Source organism: Danio aesculapii, chromosome 11 (assembly GCF_903798145.1).
Source record: "Danio aesculapii chromosome 11, fDanAes4.1, whole genome shotgun sequence".
Lineage (NCBI taxonomy): Eukaryota > Metazoa > Chordata > Actinopteri > Cypriniformes > Danionidae > Danio > Danio aesculapii.
Window position 1 is genome coordinate 39,100,362 of NC_079445.1, and position 13,656 is coordinate 39,114,017.

At 35.8% G+C, this 13,656-nt stretch overlaps 1 protein-coding gene across 1 annotated transcript in view; it reads left to right on the forward strand.

Moving 5' to 3' along the window:
* The window catches only part of mfsd4aa (major facilitator superfamily domain containing 4Aa), a 33,559-nt gene that overhangs the window by 5,495 nt on the left and 14,408 nt on the right, over positions 1-13,656 (forward strand). Inside the window, exons 2-4 of the mRNA XM_056468632.1 lie at positions 620-818; positions 2,357-2,593; positions 12,389-12,551. Coding sequence (XP_056324607.1) covers positions 620-818; positions 2,357-2,593; positions 12,389-12,551 — 599 coding nt within the window. The remainder of the gene's footprint in view (positions 1-619; positions 819-2,356; positions 2,594-12,388; positions 12,552-13,656) is intronic.

Sequence of the window (13,656 nt, forward strand, 5' to 3'; positions counted from 1 at the left end):
ATTTTAAAAGGGTTTTGTCTTCAATTCTCTTTGTAAATATTGAAATATCAAAATATTGCTAAAACGATGATCCAAACTGCAAAACTTTCCATTCAGACTTTGAGTTCACCATCACTTCTTTAAATAAAAATGTTCAAATCACCTTTTCTTGGCTTGTTCTAATAAGTATGGGCTGTGGTATATTAAAATGACCATGTCTTATTGTTTATCAGGCACTTATGCCAAGAATATGCAGTTTGTGGAAAGTCATTCCAGGATCAAAAAGCCACTGTGAAATCTTATCAACAACTGATAAAGCAAAATGAGTTAATTCCTCTTAAATATTTGATACATGCAGTGCTCAACATTATTGAGCACACTCCATTTTGAAAACGAATATTTTGATCCATTTCTCAGTGAATATAGGACATATATTTTGGTGCATTTGAACAAAACAGATTAATTATACAAATATATTTATTAATTTATTTATTACACTATTTAAGGATATAAGGGTGAAATTTTGATTTTATTTTTATTTTATTATTATTATTTTTTTGCATATAGCCTTTGTTTTGTAATCTAGTGCAAAAAACAAGTTTAGTTATTGCCCAATGTCTGTCTTGTTTTGTTTTGTCAGGCTTGTATGTTCGCTGTCATCTCTAGCCGTTTCCACCCTCATAATCTCTGTGGTTTTTGCCATCATACCGTTATGCCACGAGCTTCTTATGTTGGCATTTGCCATGGCAGTATCTGGTCTTGCCATGGGCATCATCGACACCATCTCTAACCTGCAGCTGGTCAAGATCTACCAGAAAGACTCCACTGTTTTCCTGCAGGTCAGCGTTTGGTTTGGTCTGAAAAAAAAATTGTTAGAATTAAAAATTTCAGAAGTCAGAATTGTTAGCCCTCCTGAATTATTTCCCCCTTCTTATTACCCGCCAATTTCTGTTTAACAGAAAGATTTCTTTCAACACATTTCTAAACATAATAGTTTTAATAACTCATTTCTAATTGATTTCTTTTATCTTTGCCATGATGACAGTACATAATATTTGACTAGATATTCTTTAAGGTACTAGTATTCAGCTTAAAGTGAATTTTTAAAGGCTTAACTAGGTAAATTAGGGTGATTAGGCAGTTGTCTGTATAACGATGGTTCTGTAGAGCAGTGTTTCCCAACCCTGTTCCTGGAGGCACACCAACAGTACATATTTTGTATGTCTCCCTTATCTGACCCATTCGTGTCAGGTTTTGGGGTCTTTTCTAATGTTCTGCTGAGTTGATTCAGGTGTGTTTGATTAGGGAGAGGTTGAAAATGTGTACTGTTGGTGTGCCTTCAGGAACAGGGTTGGGAAACACTGCTGTAGACAATCGAAAAAAAATATAGCTTAAGGAGGCTAATAATATTAACCTTAAATTTGACTTTGAATTTATTGAATGGGATAGCCCCTTGAGATGAGCAATCTCATTTTCGAGGGGTCCCTAAGAAGTACATAAATCAAACAGAGAACATTACATCATAACGTATACAGTACAGCTAACAAAACAAACAAGCAGCACACTTTACCTGAAACACTTCCCACAGTCTAAAGCAGAGATGCTCAAACTAGGGCCTGCGGGCCAAAGTTGGCCTATGATAACCTTTGATTTTGCCCCCCATTCCATCAGAGTATGGTTTGGAGATTGCCATTTCAAATTGAATGTAACCTTATATGTTTTTTTAATTGTTAAGACACAAAAAAGCCATCTGAAATTAAATGTTTCATTGTGTAAATTAATCAGATTTAGTTTAAATTTAGATTTAGTTATTGGTTTTTGCAAGGTTTAACGTAAAGTTCAAGTCAAATCATTGTAAAATCATACGTTTGTGGTGGTTTATTGTGTTTAAAAATTAATTTTACATCTACATTAGATTAAAACCACATTTGTTAATTGAAAAAATTTAAAAAGCTGAGATGAAATAAACAAGTATTATTATTACTATCATTATTTTATATTAATAATATAAAACTATAGGGCATCATGGTGGCGCAGTGGGTAGCACCATCATGTCACAGCAAGAAGGTCGCTGATTCAGTTCATTCCGCTGTGGCAACCCCAGATTAATAAAAGGACTCAGCCGAAAAGAACATGCAAACTCCACACAGAAGTGCCAACTGACCCAGCCGGGACTCGAACCAGCAACTTTCTTGCTTTGAGGCGATAGTGCTTACCACTGAGCCACCATCCCACCCTGTATAGCATTCAATCAGACTTTAAATCTATGTTACATAAAGTTGCAGTAAAAAGTTTTTTCTTTGTCAGAGTCTGGTCTTAGAAGAAGAGCAGAGCTGATTGTCTGTCTGCTGTGCTCTTTCTCTCTGATCTCCTCCAGGCTCTCCACTTTTTTGTGGGTCTCGGGGCGTTAGTGAGTCCCCTGATTGCTGACCCTTTTCTGTCTGAGACCAGCTGTGTGATCGGCAACAGCAGCGTCAACGCAACATCATTAGAAGATCTGAGGAACAAGCTGGCGGGCAGACATGTGCACAACGTGTCCAACGTCCACCTTCACACTGACGGAGAGGTGGTGACCAACGTCTCCTACGCCTTCTGGATCATGGCTATCATCAATGTGAGTCTGGCTTTAACACTTGTGTGCTCTTCGGTAGGATTAGGCATGGGCCGGTATAAGATTCTGACAGTATGATAACCTTGGATAAAAATATCACGGTTTCATGGTATTGTGATCACTGTTATAACATCTATTCTTTTTATATGTCTGGGTAAAACCCGACATATTTTTCCCCTTTGAAAACAGAATTTTTTATTTTTTGAAAGATTTAAAATATTTTGGAGCAGTAAACACGTCAGGCTAAATAATAAAAATGAATCATAGACTTTTGCTGTCTTCAAACACAGATTTCTTTACGATTTAAAATGGCATCCTTGCATATCTGCTGGAGATACTGTTTTCCTAAAAAATGTTTAAAAATGTAAATAAAAAATCTTACACACACCTTAGGAATGGTATTACAGAAAATTTGGATGGTTTTAAAAGCTTGACTTTTCCAAGTCGTGGAAAACGGTTGCCTTAAAAACGGTTATCGTCCCATGCCTAGTAGGGATGGGTATCATTAAGGTTTTAACGGTATTACTACTTTTATCGATACCACTTATTGATTCGGTACTTTAACGGTTCTCTTATCGGTACTTTTGTAGTGTTTTTTTTAACGAAAAAACGAATTGAACAAAATTAAAAACACTTTATTATTATGTTTTCAATGTAAAATAAAACAAAAACAATAATTGTAAAACAAATAATTCTTTTTTTTTTCCTGTAAAAGAATGTAGAGAAAATTCTATATGTTTGCCTTTTCTGGCAGAAGTCAGGATCTTTCTTGGTTTATTGTGCTCCCTGCAGTTGAAAATACCCTCTTTGAGTTGCAAAATGCAGTTAAATGTTAATGATTTTTCATTAACGCATTCACATAAATGAGTTAACAGTGTTTTAGGAGTTAATCCTAAGTTTAAGTTTAATGCAGTTTTGGAGCATCTTGCAATGTTTTTATAATTTCTTAATAAGCAAAGTTTATTTTTAGGCTATTCATAGGCTATATTTGTAAATACAGCTGATGTAAAAGCATTTATAATGTTTAAGATTTATTTAGGCTACTGCAGAAAAAAAATAGTTTTCATTGTAACCGAATGAGTGTGTTTATTAAACTATTAATATTATACTAATTTACATGATTGACTGTTTTCATAATGATGTGTATGATGTAACGTTACCGTTAGTAGCTAGGCGGTCAAAAACTTTTCATTTGTCTTTCTGCAGTTAATGCACTTTTGAAAGATACTTTCACTTAGCCAGATTGCTTGCATTTCCGCTTATACAAGAAAACAACTTGTTGCGTTGTTGCAACGGACATTGTCACTGTCCACTCAGGAAATACAACCCATTTGGTTCACTCCGCAAGCTTACAAGCTGTGTGTGCGCATGAGTATGTGTCGCAAGCTATGTGTGTGCGCTTAGCGCGAGCCTCCACTGAGTGCGCCGGGAACTGTGAAGGCTTTTAAACTTGATGCCTTTGAGGGAAACACAAGCATTTCTCATGTGAGATTGCCAACTGTGCTGACGAATATTAAATATCGCAAATTAGAAAAGGTTAGTTAAATTATGCTACTGTAAGTAATGTTTATTCAGCAATAATTCTCCAGTACCGATAGCAGAATCGTTAACGTCAGAGCTTATCGGTACTTCTGTTTTAAAATGTAGCACTGATATCAAAAAAGTACCAAGTTTCGGTACCCATCCTTACTCTTCGGCATGTTTTCATCCACTCTGGGGGGATTTGGAGTCTTAATTTGGCCACAGCTTTCTTTGCGTTGAATGATTTTTGCTGACAAATGTGATTTTGACAAATTTTTGGGAAAAATGCTTTGAATGTTTTCTAAAATTCAACACTCTCTTGGCAACTTGACTACCCTTTTGGTATGTTTGGGGCTGTTTTGCACCATTTACTTTCATTATAATGACATTTATTGATTGCAAAGCCATGACAACGTATAATCATGCTTTCTTGGTTGTTGGTGGTTTTCCCTGTTGGGAAGGGGTCAAATTTCTCCATTTTAGTGTTGATCATCAGTTGCAGTGCAAAAAAAGGCTTGGCTTCTGGCTTAAAATTATGTCGTTTTATGAAGTATAGTGTGTGTTTGTGTGCGAGAGAAACCTTTGCGCACTTACCTTGATGTGTTTGAGAAGTTCAAAATAAGCAGCTCAACTCACAGAACATAGTAAACACGGTAAGTGTATTTACGCATGCACACTATAATTTGCTGTTTTACTCCATAGAACTCCATATAAAAGCCAGAAACTTTTTTTGCGCCGGCCTATCTAATGGCTGGAAAGTAATTTCGTCATTCTGAGTTCATAATAGTCAAAAAGGTGATGACAATAGTTGAACATGGCAGTTTGTTCATATTTTAGGTTGCTGAAAGAATCATTTGCTCCTTTGTTTTTTCCGGCTTCTCCTTTGTTTTTTTGCACTTCACTCTTGCTTTTGTCCATTTCTGAAAGGATCGGATGTCAGAAGCTCTTCAATAATCAAGCGCACGTTATTATCATCAGCTCAAGAAGTTTGTTATTTCAAATATAGATGCGTGGCGAGTGATCGCAGAGCTCTCTGGAGAAAGTAAAACCAGTCACGCTTAGATGGCCTCATAAAGGACGGGGCAGATTCTGTTCTTCTTGGCTTTGTGGCTGTTCACCATGACGACGGCAAGGTTTGTTTGAGCTCAGGTCAACCATGGCTAATTATTATATGTATATATTATTACGGTGTAACGTCTCGGCTGTGTATTCAAAAATGGCGCTTCCTTCTATTTCATTCTCCTGGCTTGTGCACAAGCTAGTGACGTTTCTCTATAAACCAATAGCATTCAGCTGCGCATCTCGCTTCGACTATTGGTAGCCTTTTGATGAGCTAGATACTCTTTGGAAGGGGTATCTAAAAAGTGGTATGGTATGATTCGCTTTTTGGTACCTTTTGACAATGAAAACGGCCATAAAAGCTTACCATACATACCAATCAGTGGAAACGGGCCATAAAGGGTTAATAGTGTCAACTGATGATCAACAGTAAAAATAACAACTTTTACTTCTTCCCAACAGGGAAAACCACCAACAATCAAGAATACATAATTATGTGCTGTCATGGCTTTACAATCAAAAAATGTCATTATAATGGAAGTCAATGGGACAAAAACAGCCACCAACATAACGAAAGGGTGGTCAATTTGAACAGAATACAAGGGTTAAAGAGCTTGTTATTTTCTTAAAGGGATAGTTCACCTAAAAATACTAATTCAACCTCACGTGGTTCCAAACATTTGAGTCTCTTTTGCTCTGTTTGAACACAAAAGAAGAATTTCTGAAGAATGTTAGAAACCATTGACACTCACAGTCGGAAAAACAAATACCATGGAAGAGTGGTTGCAGGTTTTTCTAATTATATTCTTTTGTGTTTAACTGAAGAAAGTAAGTCCAACAGGTTTGTGACTAGTTAATGATGAATGAATGATGACAGAATAGTTTAGTTTTGGGCAAACACATCTTTATATTGTTTTCTATTTGCTGCATGTCAAAAAAGGTGGAGTTACAGGACATACCCACTGATTGTGCAATCGCCACAGACCAGTGGTAGCTCAAAAATGTTGCTGAGCCAATATGAACTCTCGCATAAAATGTGCTTTGGTTGAGATTTTTCGAACTGCTTTAATGACCTCAAAACAAATTTTATTTTGGCCGGATTTTGTTTGAAATTTGTCTTTTCGGTTCATTTGATTCAATCATTTACTTAGATTTTTGTTTGAAGTATACAAAGGACTTTAGGCTGAACCTAGAATTTAGGGCTGTTTGATTCCAGATTGTGATTTTACTTTCTTGTTCTGGACTTAATTCTGAGCTTCCCTGTCAAAATTTCTGTACAAAAAAAAAACATGGTGGCTGTGGTTGCCAGAAATGTATTGCTAAAAAATACAGTAGAAACACCCCAAAATGAAAATGTTATCACCCTCAAGTGGTTCCAAACCTTTGCACTCATTTTTTTGTTGTTGAACACAAAAGAAATGTTAACCGTTGGCATTCATAACAGGAAAAACAAATACTATGTCAATGGTTACTGGTTTGAACTGCTGAAATTACCTCGAAACAAATTTCATTTTAGCCAAAATTAGTTTGAAAAATCAGGGACTTTAGGCTGAACCTAATATTTAGGGCTGTTTGATTCCTGATTCTGATTCTGATTACTTGTTCTGGAATCAATGGACTTAATTCTGAGATTCACAGAAGAAAATCTGTAATATCCATTCATTCATTTTCTTTTGGCTTAGTCCCTACTTCAGAGGTCGCCACAGCGGAATGAACCGCCAACTATTCCAACATATGTTTTACACAGCGGATGCCCTTCTAGCCGCAACCCATTACTGGGAAACACCCATACACTCTGACATTCTCACACTCACACACACACACATGCACTCATACACTATGGCCAGTTAATCCAGTTCCCCTATAGCGCATGTCTTTGGACTGTGGGGTAAACCGGAGCACCTGGAAGAAACCCACGCCAACATGGAGAGAACATGCTAACTCACCCTGCCAACTTACCCAGCCGGGACTCAAACCAGCAACCTTCTTGCTGTGAGGCGACAGTGCTAACCACTGAGCCCCCGTGCTGCCCAACCTGTAAAATATATAGTAAAAAAATCACAGCAACTGTGGTTCCTAGAATTGTATCGTCAACATACTGTAGCATTTTTTAAAATTTACAGTACAGCAAGATTTAGTTCCCCCAAGGAGTTCCTTTTGAACCAAAAAGGGCTCTCATAGAGTAGTCTGGTACCTTTTGCAGAGATTACACCAAAATTAAAATGAATTTACTCACCCTTCTCTTGTTCAAAACCTATTTGAGCTTCTTTCTTTCGTCAAACACAAGATATTTTGAAGAATGCTGGTTGCTAGGACCCCATCATCTTCCATAATAATATGTTTCCCTACTATGGAAGTCTGATGGGTGCCAGCAATCAGCATTCTTCAAAATATCTTCTTTTGTGTTTAACAGAACACAGCTGAGAGAACGAGAGCCGTAATTTTTTTCAAGCGTTGCCATGACCGCACAGTCATCCTGTTTCAAGCAACAGGAACAATTATATTATAATATATTAGTGAAATATCCACAGAATGGAATACAGAGCACTTTTAAACTTTGACCTTGTTGTGCACACGTGCTCTGCTGCTTTTGCACATCGATCAGCTATTGAAATTAACGAATCATAGCCATGCAAAAAAAGGAAAATGCCATTTTCGCCAAATCATTTTCCATGGCTAAAAATCTGGTGCATCTTTAGTTTTAATTGATTGTTCACTCAGGGCGTCATGGTGGTGCAGTGGGACAGCAAGAAGGTCGCTGGTTCAAACCTCGGCTGGTTTAGTTGGCATTTCTGTGTGGAGTTTACATGTTCTCTCTGTGTTAGCGTGGGTTTCCTCCGGTTGCTCTGGTTTCCCCCATAAACCCAAAGACATGCACTACAGGTGAATTAAGTAAACTAAATTGTTAGCAGTGTATGTGTGAATGAGTGTGTACGGGTGTTTCCCAGTGATGGAAGGGCATCCGCTGGGTAGAACATGTGCTGAATAGGTTGGCAGTTCGTTCCTCTGTGGCAACCCCTGATTAATAAAGAGACTAAGCCGAAAAGAAAATGAATGAATGATTGTTTACTGACAGTCATGTAATGGCCTCCACATTGTCCAGACCTGAATATTGTAGAAGTAGTATGATCTAAGTCAGGGGTCGGGAACCTTTTTTTCAGCAAAGAGCCATTTCTGATTTGTTTTATCAAATGTATTTTTTAAAGAGCCATTGGGGGTGTGTATATAACAAAACTTTTATTTATTAATAAACAAAACCTTTGTTTATATTCATGCACAATTCAAAAATAAACAAATATAACGCATCATAATGTATGGACAAAGGACAATTTATAGATTTTTTTTTTCTTTTTGCCATCGCCACTCATGAATGTTTGAATTTACATGCGTGAGGTTACCATAGAAATGAAAGTTGCTTGCCCTTTATAAGTGTCAAGATTCAAGTTAAAACACAGCATCACATATGCGCATTGGTTAAAAAGTACTTTTATTGTAAACTGAGTTCTTATTCATTTTGCTGTAGGAAATACAATAAAAATGGAATTGTAATTGTATTTTCAATAGGAAACTGATTTCTAGTCACAGTTATAATTTTTAACTTTAAAATATTATTGAAGAGAGACAGCTGGAGAGCCATGTATTTTTGGTCAAAGAGCCTCATGTGGCTCCCGAGCTATAGGTTCCCTACCCCTGATCCAAGTAGTAGATTGACCTAGAGAGAAAAGGTTTGATATTACAGCATACTTTTAAATACTTGTTTATTCTAGATTAATCTCATAGTACCTCTATAATATTCAGGTCCGGACAACGTGGAGGCCATTTCATGACTGGCTGTGAACGATCGATTAAAACTAAGGATGCACCAAATTTTTAGCCATTGACAATTCATTCATTTATTTTATTTTCTGATTAGTCCCTTTATTAATCTGGGGTCGCCACAGCGGAATGAACCGCCAACTCATCCAGCATATGTTTTCTGCAGCGGATGCCCTTCCAGCTGCAACCCATCACTGGGAAACACCCATACACTCTCATTCACACATATACTACGGATAATTTAGCCTACCCAATTCACCTATACCACATGTTTTTGGACTTGTGGGGGAAATCGGAGCACCCAGAGGAAACCTACACAAACACGGGGAGAACATGCAAACTCCACAAAGAAATGCCAACTGATCCAGCCGGAGTTCGAACCGGCGACCTTCTTGCTGTAAGGCGATTGTGCTACCCACTGCGCCACGTGCTACCGCCATTGAAAATTATCTGTCAAAAGTGCCATTTTAATAAGAAGGAAACTCCTAAAGGTTTAAAACCAAATGTAGCAGATTAAATGATGTGGTCATTTTCATTTTTGGGTGAACTATCCCTTTAATGGAATCAATGCCAAACCTAGCAATCACCTCTTGATTCTCATCACCTTGAACAGATATTAAATAGAATAAATGCTCTTTGTGTCTATTAGCTTTGTAACTTTGCAAAGCACATTACATAAAACATTACCTTACATAGAAAGGAAATCATTATAAAGCATCTTTACAGCTGTGTGCGTGTATAATCTGCACACTAAATACTCTCTCAGCTCGAGTGAAAGGAAGAGCCAACCAGGAGCCTATTTGAATAAAAGACGAGAATCAAGATTGTCTCCTTGGCAACTGCTCCCATCTAACAGTTCTGTACACACTGATCTATAATGCTTCATGACTAAACTGGACAAATAGTGATAGTATAGCATGTCAGTTGCACTATAGACAATAGTGCAACTGACATGCTTAACCCCTGGACAATATCGAGAAGGGGGGGAAATTATATACAGAATTATCAGCCCCTCTTTATGTATTTTCCCCAAGTTCTGTTTAATGGTAAGAAGATTTCTTTCAACAAATTTCTAAACATAATAGTTTTAATAAGTCATTTCTAATAACTGATTTCTTTTATCTTTGCCGTAATGACAGTACATAATATTTGACTTGATATTTTTTTAGGATACTAGTATTCATCTTAAAGTGACATTTAAAGGCTTAACTAGGTTAATTAGGAAAGTTAACGATGGTTTGTTCTGTAGACACTCAAAGACAAATATAGCTTAAAGGGGCTAATAATTTTGACCTTAAAATGTGTTTTAAAAATGTACAAACTGCTTTTATTCTTGCCGAAACAAAACAAATACGACTTTCCCCAGAAAAAAAAAATATTATAGAAAATAATGTGAGCATTTCCTTAATCTATTAAACATCATTTGGGAAATTAAAAAAAAAAAATCACAGGAGGGCGAATAATTGTGACTTCAACTGTATATAGTAAACTACTACATGACAGTTGCTGGGTTATGAATGCAAGGAAGGAACCACAGCTTCTGCTAATCATTTGCATTCACTCTGTCATGTAGCTTTATGAGAGACTAAACTACTGGTGCAGAAAACATCCATCCAACTGTGACGCTTCACCTCATCTTTACTCACTAAAGCACACACTTTAGGTTTTGTCGTTCCCCTTTTGGATGACAAACAGATCAAATTTAAGAAATTGTTGGTTATTCTGTGATGTTGATCTTCACTGGCCAGGCAAATATTTTTTTAAGATACATTAATGCTTTAATTTCAGCAAGGCTTCATTTTAAAAATGCCTGTAAATATATACAGTCAAAATGATTAGCCCTGCTGTTTATTTTTTGTTTTCAAATATTTTCCAAATTATTAACAGAGCAAGGACTTTTTTACAGTATTTGCTATAATATTTTTTCTTCTGAAGAAAATCTGATATGTTTTATTTTGGCTAGAATAAAAGCAGTTTTTTAATCCTTTTGAGATCAATATTATTAGTCCCGTTATGCAATTTTTTTTTTGATTGGCTACAGAGCAAACCATCATTATACAATGACTTGCCTAATTACCCTTAAAGTTAAGCCTTTATGTACTGTCATAATGGCAAAGATAAGAGAAATCAGTTATTAGAAATGAGTTATGAAAACTATTATGTTTAGAAATGTGTTGAAAATCATCTGTCCGTTAAACAAAAATAGGCAAAAAAAATTATAATAATTAATTATAATAATAATTCTGGCTAATAATTCTGACTTCAACTGTATATTTAGAATTTCCAAAAAATGCAGCCTTTGTGAGCGTCGTACAATTGAAAGGTAATGTACAGTATATGTTACAATGCAGTTTAAATGTATTTATAAATGTGGACAAATGAAAAATGTTTTCCAGAGGAACTTAATTCTGTAGTTTAAAAATAAAGGATACTTTCTACTGACATATTTCTAGTGTTATATTTGCATAAAACAACACAAAAAGATCATGTCTGTGTGTACTGTTGTTTAGATCTTTTAAAACAACGAGTTTTAAAAAGTTTAGAGGTTAAATTTGAGTTGAGACTTTCTGTTGTTTTATTATGCAAATCATCTTCGAAGGAGAGTTTCAGCAGTTCAACTGAATCATTTTAGAGAACCATCTCAAATGAACGATTCTTTTACAATTAATACAATCTTTAATTGCGCTTAAAGGTATAGTTTACCCAAAAATCCAAGCACAATAAAAATGTTTAGAAAAATGTTGGAAATCACACTATAAACAATATCTGTTAATTAACAGTTTCTGTATTTTGTGATTCACAAGTGTTTTTCGTTTATTTACGGTTGTGAATTGCATTATGGGATGTTGACCTCTGCTCTATCAACTTTTGAAGTTGAAAATTCAACTCTACAGTTTATTAAAGTGACTTTGATGGGCATTTTAGTTGTAGAAATTATATAATGTATAAGAATGTCTGTAAACAAACAGAAAATGTGCTGGCAGTTTATTGCAAGGGTTTTGTAGCGTAATCTACAACACCAACCCAGACACTATATCACTTTAAACCAATAAAAATGTCAATATAAGTCGCTTTTCTAGGTTAAAAGTTGTTGGAAGAAAGATCAAGGTCTCATAATGCAATCCAGAAGCATAAATAAATGGGGAAAAAAATAAGTAAATAAAAACATAAATGCAGAAAATAGCAAATTTACAGATATTTTTTACAGTGCAGTAGACCTTGTCAGCAATAGTAGTAAAATAAAATACTACAGAAGTCAATGGCTGCCAGGAATATCCTTTGTGTTCAACAGAAGAAACTCAAACAAGTTTGGAACAAGTGAAAGATGAGTAAATCATGACAGAATTAAATTTTTTGGGTGAAGTTTCCATTTAACCCAATCATAACTCTGTTTTCTTTCAGCTTCCTGTGCCCATCGCAATATTCGTCCTGATATATCGAGAGCGGTTGTTCATGTGTGGATCAGACCCTAGTCGACGTTTACTAGATGGAGACGTGTTGGCAATAAAAACCCGGGGAACATCCATCCTAGCAGAAGACACCGGCCAGAAAGAGACATCCAATAGTAAGATTGTTGAACGTCTGTCCTATATTCAAATAAACAGGAGCTAATAATACTGGAATTTCATGAGCAGTAAATCAGCATTAGCATGATTTCTGATGAATCGTGTGATGCCTGGAGTAATGTAAAATTGGCTTTTCATCAAAGGAATGAACTCCTTTTTAATGTTCAGTACTATGCAAAGGTTTAGGCCAAAATTACATTATTTGTTGGTGGTATAATGACCATATAGAATAACTTCTCAGTGTCTTTCTTAAAATACAAACAGAAAATACAGGTTTAAGTAGAAATTTGGTCTAATTGTCTAAAAATAGTTTTCAATGAGTGCTTGGACCTTAAGTGAAATGTACTTCTTTGAGAATACTACGAGTATCTGTCCTGGTTTGGGCTGCATTTCTGCCTGTGCCTTTGGAAATATTGTCTGATTTGATGGGATTGTGAATTCAATTCTAAAAAAGAAAGTTAAATTCTGGATCGAAACTAAAAATTCTATATGCACTTGGCTAAAAACCAAAAACGAACCTGTAAATGCTTTTTAATAATTATTAATATATTAAATAATATAAAGTAAATGTGTAACTATTTACTTTAGTACTTACTATTTACATAGTAACCGAATACAATTGAATACCAAACTTTGACCTTGTTGCACACACATGCTTCTCGAAAGTGCACTCTGCTGCCCTTCTGCCATTGGAATTAATTAAAGAGCCCCTATTATACATTAAAAAGGTTCATATTTTGGTTTTAAGGGTCTCCAACAACAGGCTGATATGGAAGCAAGGTCAAAAAACACTTTCATTGTCTTCTAATATGTATTTATTTTTACCTAATTATCCCCAGCGACTCCCACATGATTCGTTCAGCGATTTCATTTGTTCCCAAACCTCTCCTTAGCACAAAGCTAATCTAAGCTAAAGCTAATCCCCCCCCCCCCCCCCCCCGAATACTTAACCAATACAAGCAGTTACAAGTAACAAAACACAAATAAATACATAATTTGCAAGCTAGAGAAAGCAAGGAGGCAACCATTTTTATCGAACTTACACTTGTGAAATGGAGGAATAAACTGATCCATGATCCACTGATCCATGTACTGACAAAGTCC